General features: G+C 42.8%; 1 protein-coding gene across 4 annotated transcripts in view; it reads left to right on the top strand.

The window, feature by feature from the left end:
- Positions 1–872: 872 nt before the first annotated feature.
- The window catches only part of Epm2a (EPM2A glucan phosphatase, laforin), a 112,342-nt gene continuing 97,012 nt past the window's right edge, over positions 873–16,202 (top strand). The window contains exons 1-2 of one of the 4 annotated variants that reach the window (XM_085688531.2): positions 922–1,269; positions 5,162–5,284. In XM_085688531.2, the coding sequence (XP_085544657.1) occupies positions 963–1,269; positions 5,162–5,284 (430 nt within the window). In that variant the 5' untranslated portion in view covers positions 922–962. Of the gene's footprint in view, positions 1,270–1,393; positions 2,061–5,161; positions 5,285–16,202 lie in introns of those variants that run through there. The other 3 variants (XM_085688538.2, XM_085688532.2, XM_085688536.2) reach the window with 3 other exon arrangements.

Genomic DNA, 16,202 nt, shown 5'->3' with positions numbered 1-16,202 from the left:
GTTAAATGTTGGTGAGTATATAAAGATTATCAAAGTAATACTATAAAGCAATTAAGAACAGTGAATGTAAACAGAACACTTCTTTATTCAGATCAGTGACGAACTGAACTGTCCCCCCCTTTGCCCCTGGCAAAAATGTAGATTTTTTTTCTTTTGGCAAAATAATGACAGCTATTTCTTGGTCCAAAGCTGTTTTAGAATGAAAAAAAACTGTGCTAATATTTACAAGAAGCAAAATTTAAACGGCAGGTTTTTAATAACAGACACACAGACACAGACAGACAACCCCCCCCCCCCCCCCCACACACACACAGGTAGCCGGGCTCAGGGCCTGTAATCATAGAAAAGACAGGGGCAGAAGGAACTCAAAGGTTTGAGGCCTTGTTTCTAAACTTACAGGTTTATCAGCTCACAATCAAGGTGCTTTAATCTTGAGAAGGCCTTTTCCAGTAGGCTACAAACGGGAGGTGTTTTTTGCTCTCCCTAGGGCAAGGTCAAGTATTCTCTGTGTGTTTGACCAACTCTGGATTTTGCGTTTGGAAAACTATTATCCATCTGCACTATTCCCACTTTATAAACAGAAGTCACAGAGACTAAATGTTGGGCTGCTGAGAGGGAAGTCCTGGATCTCTGCCCAACTTCACTGGGGGTAGGGTGGCGGCTCAGCCCTGATACTATTTTCTCCTTCGTGACTTAGTAAAGGTACTTTCCAATCTCCGGGAAGGTGACCGAACAATGTCGAGTGCCCCTTTCCTCTCCTGTAGCCCCACTGTGGGTCCCGGCCTCTCGCCGGCCCCGAACGCCCGCTTCCCGTGGCTCAGCTCCCGGGTGCACCGGGAACCCACAGCCGCGGCCGCGTGACCCGACCACAAACGCGCGGCACCGCACGTGTCCGCGCGGCCCCGGGGCTCGCGCCGCCGCTCGCCAAGTCGCCCAGGACCGGCGGCGATCGGGCCCTCGCCATGCTGTTCCGCTTCGGCGTGGTGGTGCCGCCCGCGGTGGCCGGCGCGCGGCCCGAGCTGCTGCTCGCCGGGTCGCGGCCCGAGCTGGGGCGCTGGGAGCCGCGCGGAGCCGTGCGTCTCAGGCCCGCGGGCACCGCGGCGGGGGCAGCCGCGCTGGCGCTGCAGGAGCCCGGCCTGTGGCTCGCCGAGGTGGAGCTGGCGCCCGACAACGAGGCGGCGGCGGCGGCCGGCGAGGACACGGGCCGCGTCGACACGTTCTGGTACAAGTTCCTGCAGCGCGAGCCCGGAGGCGAGCTGCGCTGGGAAGGTACTGCCCACCCGGGCCTCGGGGCGCGCTCCCCGCGGCTCCCCCGTGCACCCCGCCGCAGACTCGGGGCCCGTAACCCTCAGCTCCCCCGTGCAGCGGGGCCGCTGTCTCAGGCGCGCACCCCGCAGCTCGCACGCTCCCGAGCACACCCCACAGTCGGTCACTGCTCGCCCACAAGAACTGCCCACTTTGACTTGACCCCACCTCGCTGCATCCGTTCCTGCCCTCGGCCTGCTTGAGCCTAGGCTTATTGCATCTTGTTGTGTTTTATCCTTTCAGTGAAAAAAATACTGTGCACCTGTCACTGTGCGTTCAGGTTCCTTTTACTTTTAGAGATTTTTGGACTGGAGTCCAAGTGCAGAGTTTTCTTCCCAGCATTTGGGAGTATTTCTCTACAATAGATTCAGAGAAGCCAATGTGTAGCCACTTTACATTGCAGTAAGGAATGCCCTGAAGAAGCAGTATCAGCGTGTTTACCCATGACACAGGGTGAATTGACACAGCCTTTTCTTTGAAGGAAATGACCAAGGTGGAAAATTGAGATTATATTTGCGTGGTGGTTTTTCAAGAAAATGGTCCCCAAAAGGAGTGACAACATTAGGAGGTGTGGCCTTGTTGAAGGAAGTTTGCCACGGTGGAGGTGGGCTTTGAGAGCTTGTGTGTGCGCAGGCCACGCCCAGTGTCTCAGATCACTTTCTGTTGCTTGCCTGTCAAGATGTAGAACTCTGGACCATGTCTGCCTGCACACCACCATGTGACACTGTGATGATAATGGACTAACCTCTGAAAATGTAAGCCGCCCCAATTAAAGAGTTGCTGTGGTTATGTCTATTCGCATCAATAGAAACCCTAACTGAGACAGCATGGCTCAGTGGTTGTTTAAATGCCATGGAAGGAATGATTCTTGAGACGTTCATATGGGCAGAAAAAACAGGCCATTAGCCAGAAATGATGTAGAAGCCAAGAATCCAGAAACAAAACAAATAAACAACAGCAGCAACAGCCGAAGAATATGTTTACTGGCATATGTTTATTACTTTTGCTGTTCCTTCTGGCCACTCCTCTGTTTGACGGTCAGCTAGTATTACTGTCTTTCATTATCCCCGAAGCTAGAGGTGCTGACCTCTGCTTGTTCTTTCTTTGAAGTGCTTTTCTGTCAATATTACTATGGACTTCTCCACCATAAAATAACTTCTCATAATTTTAAAAACAGTGAAAGGTATACTAGAGTTTCCATTTTCAGGTTTTTCTCCTTTATTACCTTTTCTGACATCACCTAAAATGCCCAATAATTTGCTTCCTTGCTATTTCTTAGTGCACCCTCTTTAGCCTGTGTGCTTTCAGTCTTTCTCAGGGTTACCACATACATTATAATTTGTAAAAATTCATATTTATTGACACCTGCTGTAAATGCATAAAATTAACAGCTACACCTGCTATAAAATATGAAGAATTTAGTCCATGCTCATTACCTTTTTTCCCTACTGATTTTATAGCCTCATTTTAAATTAAAGAAATGATACTGACTTTTATTTTATAGAGGGTTCATTATTACCCTATTAAAGAGAATTGCTCTTTAAACAATTTCTAAAAATAACGCACACACCCCTCTTCTTTCCCTTACCCTGCCTTTGTTTCTACATTAACCTTCATGTGTTCATATTCTGTTCTCTCCCTGTTACCTGTGCCCTCATGTGGATGAGTTGGTTGGTGCTAAGGATTAGAAATTAATGAGGAGATTTGCAATACCCTGTGTTTAAGAGCAAGGATCGTTGGACTGTCACTGGTAGGGTTTAACTGCCTTACCCAGGAATATGGTTTTATTAGACTAGCACAGACTGATATCAAGTGATGCACTTATTAAGTGTTTGGTCGGGACGAAGTCTGTAACAATAGGGCCTGCTTGTTGGGATTTCTGTCCCGCCTGGTACCCCACAACCAGCAAACCCAAAAGAAAATCACACAGAGGTCTCCATAAGATTAGAAACTGATTGGCCCATTAGCTCAGGCTTCATATTAGGTCTTATAACTTATGTTAGCTCATTATTCTAGTCTATGTTAGCCACATGGCTCAGTACCTTTTTCAGAACAGATAGCCCAGATGTCTGAGTTCTTCATCCAGAACAGGTTCAAGACTGCTGCCTGGGATGATCAAGACTCACAGAAGGCTCTCTCTTGCTCACTGTGTGTGCAGGCATTAAGTGTTTGGTAGAGTTGAAGGCTCTCTCTCGCTCACTGTGTGTAGCCCAGGCTAGGCTGCAGCTGGTGACAATCACTCCATCCTCAGTCTCCAGGGTGCTGGGATAACAGGTGTAAACCATTTTTCTTAATTTTACAATTGTCACTATAAGCCAAATGGTGCCAGGATGGTGGCACAGGCCTTTGCTCCCATCACTCAGGAGACAGAGGCAGGTGCATCTCTGAATTTAGAAGCCAGACTGGTGTATGAAGTGAGTTCCAAGACAGCCAGAGGTATACAATAGAGAGATCCTGTCTCCAAAACACAAAAATAAATATTTATTTAGAAAAAAATGAGTTCCCAGAGGCAGAGACTATCCCTGGATGGGTAAAGTTGCTTTCCTTTACAGTAATGCCCACCTTGCTCAATTTTTTGCTTAAAATAATTTCAGAATTTGTTTTACTGTATGTTCATATTAAAAAGTTCTTCTACAACTTAATTTCAAATTTCTTCTTTCTTACTATTTTAACAGAAGAATAACACTAGCCCTCAAGATTTCTTGTTTACTCACAGGATTTAATCATTGAAAGTTTGCTTATTTTGTGAAAAACACCTTTTCTTGCACATCTGGGATTCCTGTTGCAGTTACCACTAATAGAAAGCTCCCCCAGCACCTGTGGGAGACTAACAACAAGCACCCACGTTTGCTGCCTTGCTTTGAATCCCACATTGTCTTTCTTGAGCAATTTAATCATTGTTTGTTGTGTTCTCTAATATGGGACACCCAATGTCTGAGCCCTCCAAATCCAGGTTGGTCGTTTGGTAGAGCATTCTTATCTCAAAGCCCTTTGCTCTTTGCTGTCTTTGTCTCAAGACCTTTGAGCATCAGCATTGGTGGAGTATTCTAATGTCAAACTCAGTTTATTTTTTTTTCCTTTGGTGGAGGTGATTCATTTGGTTTTCCTTTGAAACTTTAATTTTTAAAATAAATTGTGTCAAGATGTGTCTCACTGTGTTTAGCGTTGCTTGACACTTGATTGCTTCCTTTAATATCAAGAATTATTTTCTTCAATTCATGTAAATATTTCTTTGACTATTTTCTCACCTATATTCTTGTCTTTTTTTCTATTTGAAATGTGATAGTCATATGTCTTCTGCTCATGCACTAAGCATCTCTAAAACTTTTTTCTGTCATTTTTATCTTTTATGTATAAATGTATTTCCTGTGTTTCTGACCTTACCACTTGATCTTCTAAAATCATCCATTTCATAATTTTTTCAGTGCACTGAAATGTTCACTCTTGGTGGTCATTATTTTTCATTTTTTATTGTATGTTGATAGGTATTTTGCTGGCATTTATTTCTCTGTACCATGTGCTTGCAGTGCCTTCCAGGTCAGAAGAAGGCATTACAGGTGGTTGTGAGTCATCATGTGGGTGATGGGAATTGAACCCTTATCGTCTGGAAGAACAGCCAGTGGCATCTTAACCACTGAGCCCTCTCTCTGACTCCAACAGTCACAGTTTTAATTTCCCAGATTCTTTTGTTCTCTTCCGATGCCAACCCTCACTTCTCAGAGCTGGTTGTTGTTAATGTATTATGATTCAGAGGATGTTGAATCATAGAGTTGATTAAAGTTGGTTTTGTCTTTCATTTGTTTAACCAATTTGTCAGCAATTGCTTTTTTTTCTTATGGCTTCATTCATGCTGTAGATTTTCCTCACATATTGGGTAACCTTTGTTCTGGGAAGGAGGAAGTTGATTCCTCCCAGTCACCGAGTCACCATCCTGCGCAGATCACCGAGGAAGCAGGATGTGACCTGCCAGCTGAAAAAGGTACCGAGCCATATGGCTAAAATAGATCAGAATAATGGGTTAATATAAGTCATAAGAGCTAATAAGAAGCCTGAACTAATGGGCCAATCATCTTATAACTTATGGAGACCTCTGTGTGATTTTCTTTGGGGTTTTTCCAGCTGTGGGGTACCAGGCGAGACAGAAAACCCCAACAGGCAGGCCCCCTCATGTTACACCTTTGTATAGCTGCTCTCTGGACAGAGGATATGTAGGTAGTTCTGCTGCTGAGGTTGGTTTTGTTTATCCAAACCCTCCTCTGAACAGGTTGGGGGTGGACAGCAACGCTGGTCCAAAGCCAGAACTTAGGATTGCCAGCAACAGTAAGAGACTTGAGGGAATTTTGTCAAAAGTCTCTGCTTCACTGACCTTTGGGTCATGTTACTAATATTTCCTGAAACAATCTAAAAGACAGTGAACAATTATTCTACAATTATTATTATGAGAAGGATAGAGATCAGACAGCCGAGGAGAGGTAAGGATCAGGGCCCCAGAGGAGACATACTGAGAATTTGCATTGAAATTCGCCCATGGAGGTCCAGGTTTATAAGCCAGTGCCTGGTTCTCCAGCAGATAGGGCTGAGGCAGAGCTGGTCCTGCCAATCTCTCCCTGGGGCTGAGAGTGATGGTGAGTGTCAACCACCCAGACCTCCGCCCTGGCCACCGGGGAGAAACACATTGAGCTGGAAGTCTGTCAAAGCAGGAACCCACTTTATTGCATCAGGGCAGGAACTTATATAGGACTGAGGTAGTGGGCTGGAGTCTTGGGATGGGATGAGGTAGAGTAAGGAATAAGGGCCAATAATATCCTGGCATATCAGCGGTGGCTGGGCAGAGGTGGGCCTAGGTCAGGCTGTGCTGAGTCACTCCTCTCCAAACTCAAGTTAGGCTCAGGAAGTTACACTGGGCCTCACCAAACTCAAGTTAGGCACGGTAAGTGACACTGGGCTTCATGAGGCCCAACAAGCCAGTTTATCAACATATTTTTTATTGAAGTGCCTCCCTTTTTGGCAGCCAACACATCAAGGACCCTTCAGTTGTGTAGGATCATTGAGGTTAGGAAGGTAAGTTTGTTCCAGAGCAGTTGTAAGATTGCGTTTGACTCCTGGTTGGTGTCTGTCAACTGGATAGAGATCTGGGAAAGTAGATGTAAACTATGATCCCATCGCCCCCACCCTAATGACTCCCATCCCCTGAGTGACACCTGTAGCAGCCACTGAGGTTGCCAAACTCATCCTAGTTATTACTGGGAGAGCTGCAGCCCACCTGTTTCTGTATGTGACTTTGATAGTGTAAAGTTCTTCCTTCATATGTAGGGTGAGTTGAGAAAGCAATAGAGTGGGGGAAGCAGGACCACATGGAAGTAACTGTCTGGGAGAACTCCACTGAATAATATATGAATGGATTAATGACATACTATCTATCATTGTGGAATATGAAGGTGTATGTTTTTCCTCTTTATTAAAAACCTTAAAAATATTTTATTTAAAATATAAGTACAAAAGAAAAACTTCACCAAATGTACAACATTTAACTCTGCCAGACAAAATTCAGAGTATTCAATCCATTATCTCAGACCAATCAGAGTTCTTAGGTATTAATTACTTCCTGATGTTGAAATGTCAAAAAAGACATATACTTAAAAATAGAAACATCCAATAGTACACCTTTGTACTAAAACCTTTTTGAAAAAGAAGACCTAGAAGAGGCAAAAGGCAGTTCCTCAAGACCATAAAACAAAAATGCATTAGGGAGTTAGCAAGTAGAAAAACCTGTCAGTTCCGTTCCTGGTAAAGTGTTTCTTCAAAGAAAACTTTTTATAGACTGAGGCTGATATATATTGCCTTAGGATTTCTTTTGCTGTGAAGAGAGTATGACCACAAAAACTCTCATAAAGGAAAGCATTTAATTGTAGTGGCAATTTAGAGTTCAGAGGTTTAGTCCATTGTCATGGCAGTGAGCAAGGCAGCAGACATGGTGCCAGAGAAAGAGCTGAGAGCTCATACATCTTGACTCACAGATAACAGGAAGTGGTCTGAGACACTGGGTGTGGCTTGAGCAGATATGAGACCTAAAAGCCCACCTCCAGAGTGACACACTTTCTCCAACAGGGCCACACCTACTCCCACAAAGCCATACCTTTTAATAGTGCCACTCCTTTTGGGGGCCATTTTCTTTCAAACCACCACATATATATTAAAAAATATAAACATTTTCCTTTTGGATTCTCTAAAAACAAACTCTTAAAGTATATTTCAGATGACTGAAAATGTAGTCAAATCTGTCTCAATACAGAATAAAATGCAATAGAATATAGGTAGATCTATTGTAAATTATGGTTTATTTTAAAGGAAGGCGATGAATGAAAGAAATCTTATGCACATATTCACAGAGCAAAACATTTTATGTTTAAAATACTTTTTTTTATTTATAATAACTTTGTTAGCTCAACTATGTCTACTTTGGTCCTTAGTAGACTTACATTTTACCCATTTGTTTTAAACCCTGAGAATAAAGTGTACTTTTTCATTCTAAACAAAAAAATCAAACCAAGCAACTCCTCTGCCAGGCTCTCAGGTCTGTAAAGGCTACAATGAGTTTGGAGTGTGGTGGGTGCATCTCATAATGTAATGCTATATTTCATCTCTGATCTGTCCAAGTGAAAGTCACTGTCAATATTAAGAATTATTCCACTGAACAGCACCCATGATGAAGTTTGTTTCTTTAAGAAGAAAGTCAACTTGTAAACTTTGATCAGATGGAACACTAACATGTTTTTTAATCTGTCAAAGCAGGCCTGTGTTTTTTGTTTTGTTTTGTTCTTTGTTTTTTGTTTCTTTCCCCCACAGGACTGGAATAATTTAGCTACTCAATATAAAATATAAAAATATGCTTAATTTGTATTTAAAAGAAATCTGAATTGGAGGGAGTTGTCCTCAGAAGCTAGGAAGAAGGAAGATTCTGGAAGGAGTTGGAGGAGTTGGATGGAAAGAAAGGAAAAGTATAGCTTAGCTATAATATCCCTGCCCAATAATGGAGATGGGTAGCTAGACATAAAGAGGAAGAAGTGAGCTATTAGGTGGCCCCAGAGTAGAAGACCTGTAGCCCTAGGCAGGAGGGGTCACCAACACCAACCACAGAGGTCTGTGAAGGGTAAGTTTCACCAGAGTAAGTACGAAGTGTGAATCAAGTGGCACCTATATTAACTGAAAGTGACAGAAGACTTACTTGCTCTCTGGACATTTACCCCGTGTGCCGCTGTGGTAACCTTTATGGTGCTGTTGAGTGCTGAGATCTCAGGGCAGTGTCAGTCTTCAGCCTCAAGGCCCAGAAGATCCAAGAGGTTTTCCTGTGGAGGAGGAACTTGGGGGACTGACCTACCTTGAGAACACAGAGAAGGACAGTTTACTTTCCAGTGTTCTGTCCATCCACAGTTCAGACAGGGTCCTGGTGGCAGGCAAGGCATGCAAGCAGTTTTTGCCCAGTAGCCACGCCAGTGTTGCTACATTTGAAGTAAGCTCCAGGTGGGGTCCATTGGTGATCATTTCCTTTGACGTTGGCTTCAGGGATGTGCCAGCAGCTGGTATTTCTGTCTGTCATAGGGAGTCTTTTGGTTCTTTCTTACACCTCTCTATTAAAGGCTTTAAATGCCACAGTCAACACCTCTTTCTGTTGGGTTTGAGGGTCATCATTTAGCCTTTTAATTCTCCCTGCCAAATACTCATTTTCTTAGACAAGTTAAATATATGGCATGCTATAGCAAATTGAGATTACATATACAGAAATTAAGATTATATCTGCATATAATTTTAACTATGAATCCTCCTTTGCATGTTTCAAGATAACATATTTTACTGGAGCATTTTACCCCAATGATTTTATAGATCCTGAGATAAGGAACATTTACATTTCAGCAAAAGCTTTAAAGATATCTATGGCCTTGAATGGGTTAACATTTTAGTAATTAATTCAAGAAAGTGGGGAACTTAGACAGTCAAATATTTGTGATCAAATTTAATTTTTTCTTAATTAAAATTTTAAATACCATGAGATAAATCATAGAAACCATGTTGAAAATAGTTGCCTTTTAGCTGTTTTCAAGTACATACTATCTTTTTCCCTGGGGTGTTTTGTTACCAAAGTCAGGAGGCCAGCCTGACCCAGAACAAAGGCCTTAGAAGAAACTTTTAGGTAAACATGCTTGGGTCTAAAGTGGGCGGGGCAAAGCCTATCTCCAGAACCAGATTTTTAATAAAGTAAAACAGCATGTGACAATTGAAAAATATTTTCTATGCCGAAAGATATTTGTATCCTTGTAATATTGAATCCAGTGATCTACATCGCCATAACTGATTTTTGTGTATCTACAATGGAGACAGACAGCCTGAAAAAGTTATTGAGTATTTTTCCCTCTTATAAAGACATATCTAGGCTTGGTGGACTAACCAAGGGAAGTGCCAGTGGATTATACTTGGGAGGCAACTGTGGGGGAGCAAAATCCTCTACATCGAAGTCTAGAGGAGAGGAGACTGAGGGTTCTGTGTTCTAATTGGGTGTAGAAGGAAACTAGGCTTTTGCCAGAAGAATCTGACAGGAGGCAGAGAGGGAGGAATGAGAGCAGAGAGAAAAGAAAGCTTGCATCTCTGAGGATTTGGAAGTTGAATGTGTCATTTTTCTGGCCATTGAGGCTGGTTATTAAGTTTGTATTGAAGCCAAACTGAATTATATATATGAGGCTTAATGATATCTCTGAGTTCAAAGTAGTGAAAAAGACTTAAGGAGACAGACAGGAGGAGTTGAAGAGCCCTGTTTTGAGTGAGAAGAATTAGATGGAGGAGATAAAATGTCCTTGAAGAAAGGATAGCAGTAAGGGAATTCCAGGATTAGAGCTAAGTCGAGATAGAGAAGAGTCAGGAAAGGCATTTCTCTCCAAGTGTCCCAGGAGCAGAAGAGAGGGAGGTCAGCATCAGAGAGAATGAGCAAGTGGGGACCAGGAAAGCAATAACACAGACATGGGCACATCTGTGTGGAGAGGGGGTGGGGGATGTGAGTGGCAGAAGTTAAGTGCTGTTGGATGGACTCTTGATCCAGAGGGCATCCCCAGATGGATTGTGGCTCGTCAAGAGAATGTCCAGATCCTGAGGGACGGGTGTCCTGACCAGGTGATGGATGCTGAGGACGTCGTAGGGAGACTATCCAATGCACCAGTATGATTCTACAGAGAAGGAAGTGTTGAATAGGCAGCTGTGGGAGAAAGAAGCCTTACCTGAGTAGACGAGGAGAGGCAAGTAGGCAGGTAGAAGAAAGATACGGTGGAAGGAACAAATGAAATCTTGAGTGGATTGTGATGGATGAGGGCAGTCGGCAGAGATGAATGAGTTTAGGCACCAAATGTAAGCATGCATAGCAACAACTACTGAACAAGACACTTGAGGGAAATGAAGCAGTTGATTGGGGCAACAAACTTCCAGGCTCTCTCTAGAGAGAGAACAGCAGCACAGCTATAGGGAGCAAGATGATTTTATAGAGGGTTTCTAAAGGCTTAAGGGAAGGTCTTTTCCCACCAGGAGAATTTTCCTTGAGTAAAACAGAGGCTCTAGGCTAGGTCTCTCTCTCTCTCTCTCTCTCTCTCTCTCTCTCTCTCTCTCTGTGTGTGTGTGTGTGTGTGTGTGTGTGTGTGTGAGAATGTGAGGTCATGAGGCCAGTTTCATGAGTGACAAATGTCTCTGCCTGTGAGGGCTGGGAGAACGACGAAACTGTGGCTACCCAATAAACAGAGCCTCCAAATAACAAGATTACTGAACAATGTTTGTAGGTTTGTGATTTCTAATGGAGGTCTGTCTGGGCTAACCTTGGATAGCCATCTTAGGGCATTAGCACCTGTGCCTGCATCTTAATTTAGCCTATCTTAATGACCTGACAGTAGGATGCTTGTTCCTGGACAGAGCTCCTTTTTCCTTTACCGCAGGGCTGTTGGGCAGGCCTCAGATATCTGTGTGCTGGGGCAGATCTCCAAGCCTCACTCACACATTTCCCAGGAAACCTTTACCCCTGCATTTAAAGCACACTCTTCATGGCGGCCATTTGATGGTACAGAGGAATGCAGATGTGAATGCTTTCCTGCAGTGCTTTTCTCGGCTGGCACGTACTTGTTTGCTAGGTCCCCTGCTTTTTTGTTTGCCAAGAAGCCTTCCTTAACATCTTTTTTGAAAAGATTTATTTTTATGTATATGTTTGTGCCTGCACGGGATTATATATACCATTAAGCGTGCAAAGGCCTGTGAAGGTCAGAAGAGGGAGGCATATCTCTTGCAATTGGAGTTACAGGTAGTTTTGAGCTGCTGATGTGGGTGCTAGGAACTGACATGGTTTCTCTGGAAGTGCTCTTAACTGCTGAGACATCTTTTCCAACCCACCTAGTGTCTTTTTGTTCTATTTATGTTTTTTTTCCTCATACCTCATAGTACAATTTATTACAGTGTTCAGGCACACTGGGTCATGTATCAGTTACTTTCCTTGTTTCTATGACAAAATACAGAAAAAAAGAACAACTTAAGGAAAGACAAGTTTATCTTGGTTCGTAGTTTGGGGGTACAATCCATCAGGGCTGGGAAGGCATGGTGGCAGGGGCATGAAGCAGCCAGTTGCGTTGCATCCACAGTCAGGAAGGAGAGAGAGAAGAATGTTGGGGTGTAAGTTTGTTCTTTTTATGAAATATAGGAGACCAGACCATGGAATGATAATGCCCACATTTAGGGTTTGTTTTCCCACTTCAGTGCACCCAATCTTGAAGCATTAATCTAATTAATCATAATCAATAAAATCCCAGGAGTCAGATATTGGGGTGAAAACATGGAAGATCAGAGAACTAGGAACAACCGCCAATTGCTTCCTTCCTCTCTCACTTCTCTGTCCTAAAGGCTGTGATCCTGTCTACACCCTAGCCTCCCAAGGCGTACACCACCATTGTATGATTAACAAGTGGCCAGCTCCACCCTCGGATCTCCAGGCAACCTTTATTTGTCAGAACAAACAAAATATCATACAACACAGTTTAGAATTCCTATGCAGGTTTGTTTGTCTACATAGAGGTTTGTCTCCTGGGTGATGCTAGAGCCTGTCAAGTTGTCAGTCAAAGTTAACCTAACCATCATGGATGATATTATATTGGACCCTGGAGCAGCAAGTACTGGGACCTCAATGTGAATGAACCTAAAACAAAACAAAGCAAGCAAACAAACAAACAAAAACTGTAGCCAAACCAAAAGAAACTTGCCATACAACCAGTTCCTCCTCAGTTGCTTTCTCAATATTCCCCATAGCTTTACTTTGCCAAGACTGTCCCATTTTCTGAATCTAACTGATTCTGGGAGTTCATGTGTTTAAATTTAGAGGAAAGAAAAATGTCAAGTGAGAAGTCACACTGCAGTTTCTTGGTTTTTCCCGTAAGATGGTGGTCAGAACTCTAGTCATCAGAGCTGTCTTTTGTGGAATTAAAGAGAAGACAGAAGTATGGAAAAGTCTGTCACAGGAATCCCCTTTGTCTTGAAAGCTAAAAAGGTACTATACTATCCTCCTCCCTCCACTTCTTTTGTGTCTAGTTTTAGCCAGCACTGCCATGCTTGACTGTCTGTATCAGCAACTTTCTGTTGTCACGGTGAAACATTACAACCAAGAGCGACTTAAGGAAGTGTTTATTTTGGCCTGTGGACCTAGAGAGATATAGTCTTTCATGGCGGGAAGGCATGACATGGCAGACAGAGCAGCAAACTAGTTGATCGCATTTTGTGACTACACAGGAAACAGAGAGAAAGAACCAGAACTGGGGTGAAGCTATAAACCCTCAAGGTGGGTCCTGTGCCATACTTCTTCCAGTATGGTTGTGCCTCCTAGAGGTTCCCTAGTCATATCACTGCTGACTGGGGACAAAAGTTCAAACCCACGAGTCTATAGGGGCAGTTTCTCCTCACACTATCATGTTTCTGCTATAGAATTTGACCCAACTCTTTGGTGCTCTCCTGAAGAAAGTTGTGGTTTTGGTTACCAAGGAGAGTGAGGGGAGTAGGCTCTGTGTAGGTGACACTGTCCACTGCATCTTTAAAACAAAAGAGATCAAGTGCAGTGTTCATTGGTGTAAGATAGACCTTCCTACCAGGTTTTGGTAGGAAAATGGTTTGGTTTTCATTTTACATCTCGCTGCTGTAGTTGGTACATAGCAGCCGCTCGGTGACTATTGGATGAGGGGATGGAGCACAGGGTAGAGAAGATAGACATTATTATTGAGTGTCTACCAGGTAGTTGGACGTCCTCAGTGTTTTCCTTAAGTCAGTCTTGGTCCTTAGGTCGTCACTGAAGCTGCTGTTCCCTTCCTCGTTGCACAAATGAGATCAATGAGACTTTCTGCAGGATTCGGTCTGCTGTCAATCACAGGCAGTGGGCCTTTCCTGTGAAAGCCTCTATTTTCAGCCCTAGCAGTTTCACCTACACTTTTTTGTGTATTTCCTTTCTTTCTTACTTAGTTTATATTTAAATTCTTGATCATACTGAACATATGACTAGAGGCTTTGTCTTCTGCTTCTTGTGAGGGTGTCATATTTACATGTTGTTTCTAATATATTTTCTGACATTATGGGGAATAATCCCTTTTTCTGTGTAACATATCTGGACTTCAGTTGTGGATTTTTTAAAAAAAATCTTATTTTGGTTATATTGCATATATTTTCATAAATGCACTAGTATAGTTTTAAATGTACAGGAAAGTTGCAGGTCAATATAGAGTACCATATGTTATGTGCCTTGGGTATTTCTCCTATATTGCTAACAGTTCATATTGATTTGCTACACTTGTAAAAACTGCAAGAACTGATATTTATTATGCATTATTAATGAGAGTACAAACTTATCAAAGTTTTCAATTGTCAATCTAATTTGCTTTTTCTTACCTAGAATCTCATTCACGAGGTTATCATAGAGCACACCTTTAATCCCAGCACTTAGGAAGCAGAAGCAGGCAGATCTCTGTGAGTTTGAGGTCAGCTTGGGAGAGAGGAAGAATCTTAATTATATTACCACAGTGCACTAACTACTTTAGGCAACCTTTCTTGTTTCTAAGATGACCTTGATAGTTAGGAAGAGTTCTGAATGGGTGCTCTGAAAATATTCTCAGGGTCTTTCTCATAATTAGAATGTATGTGGCTTTAGGGAGGAAGACCTATGAGGTAGAGCGCTGACTCTAGTGTTTATAATGGAGTAAAGGGGGTTATTTTATTATTTATTTATTTATTTATTTATTAAACATTTCCACCCCCTCCCCGCTTCTTCTTTTCCTCCCCCTCCCCACCTCCCCCTCCCTCTCTAGTCCTAAGAGCAGTCAGGGTTCTTTGCCCCATGGGAAGTCCAAGGTCCTCCCCCCTCCATCCAGGTCTATAAAGGTGAGCATCCAAACAAACCAGGCTCCCACAAAGTCAGTCCATGCAGTAGAATCAAAACCCAGTGCCATTGTCCTTGGCTTCTCAGTCACCCTTCATTGCCAACCACATTCAGAGTGTCCAGTTTGATCACATGCTCCTTCAGTCCCAGTACAGCTGGCCTTGGTGAACTCCCATTAGATCAGTCCCACCGTCTCAGAGGGTGGATGCACCCCTCGTGGTCCTGACTTCCTTGTTCATGTTCTCCCTCCTTCTGCTCCTCATTTGTACCTTGGGAGCTTAAGTCCAGTGCTCCAATGTGGGTCTCTGTCTCTATTTAAAGGGTGAGAGTGGACAGTGGTTGAAGGGACAATATCAGAAAAAAATACTGTCAGAGTGAGAGCAGATAGTGGCCGGAGAGTCCACTTTGGGAGGTCAGAGTTGGCGATGGTTGAGGGGACAGCTATAGAGGAAAACACTCCTGAGAGTTGGAAGGTCTTTGTGCTGACCTACATGTTTTGGTAGGTTTCATAGTATTTTCTAAGATCTCTGGACAGCTGGCTTTCTGTGGTGGTATATTCCTGTTCAGGTGAGCACCAGAAGAAACAATGGTTACCTTTGTTCTTTACTAGAAAAATTCATGCTCGACAGTGATATTATTATCTTTTGGGTAGTTTAGAATGCCCCATCAAGAGCCAAAGACAAGACTCAGCTCTTGTTCTTTTGATCATGAACTGAAGTCCTATAGTTTTAGTGCCTAGTTTTGCAGACTGCTTTTTATGAGTGTTGGTCAATCCTAGCTAGATAGCTAGATACCCGATGTCCAGACTCTCTCCTACGTGAAAGACAAGATTTAGATGTTACACTGTTAGTTGTGCCATCTTAGAAGTTTTGTAAATGTCACTTGCTGAATACTAAGATAGAGGTAATTCTGAAGAATGTATAGAAGACACTGTTTTAACTCAAGTTCAGAATAATTATAAAGGATAATTGAGTTAATGTATATGAATAATCTTTATCAAGATGAGTATACATTTTGTATACAACACTGATTATGCAGTTGTGGTTTATGTTTGTTACTTTTCTGTGATCTCTCACTTTTGCTCTGTAATCAAGGCAGATTGTATGAGGAGGATATTCATTTTGAAAGTGCTCTATACAAAAGTTGAGTGTGTGTGTGTGTGTGTGTTTGTGTATGCATGTGTGTGTTTATGTGCAATAGCCTTCAGTTTTACTCCTTATGAATTTGGGTATGAGATTTTTACTCGAGCTGATTCTCTTTGGACAGTGAATAAAGAGGTTCTGTTGTCACTGAAAGATGCCATGCACAGGCTGACCTAGTTGGAAGTAAAGATGGAGAAAGACATCATCCAAACTTCACCTTTGAAAGAAAGGAAAGTAGATATTCTGGGGTTACAAAGGGAAAAATGCTGTACAATGAAAGTTGGTTAATTTCACTAAATTCCACATTTTAATATTACTTAGACCTTTGA

The sequence above is a fragment of the Myodes glareolus genome, chromosome 1, assembly GCF_982192425.1.
Source record: "Myodes glareolus chromosome 1, mMyoGla1.1, whole genome shotgun sequence".
NCBI lineage: Eukaryota > Metazoa > Chordata > Mammalia > Rodentia > Cricetidae > Myodes > Myodes glareolus.
The sequence above is the reverse complement of the archived record's forward strand: the minus strand, read 5'-3'. Positions and strand labels throughout refer to the sequence as shown.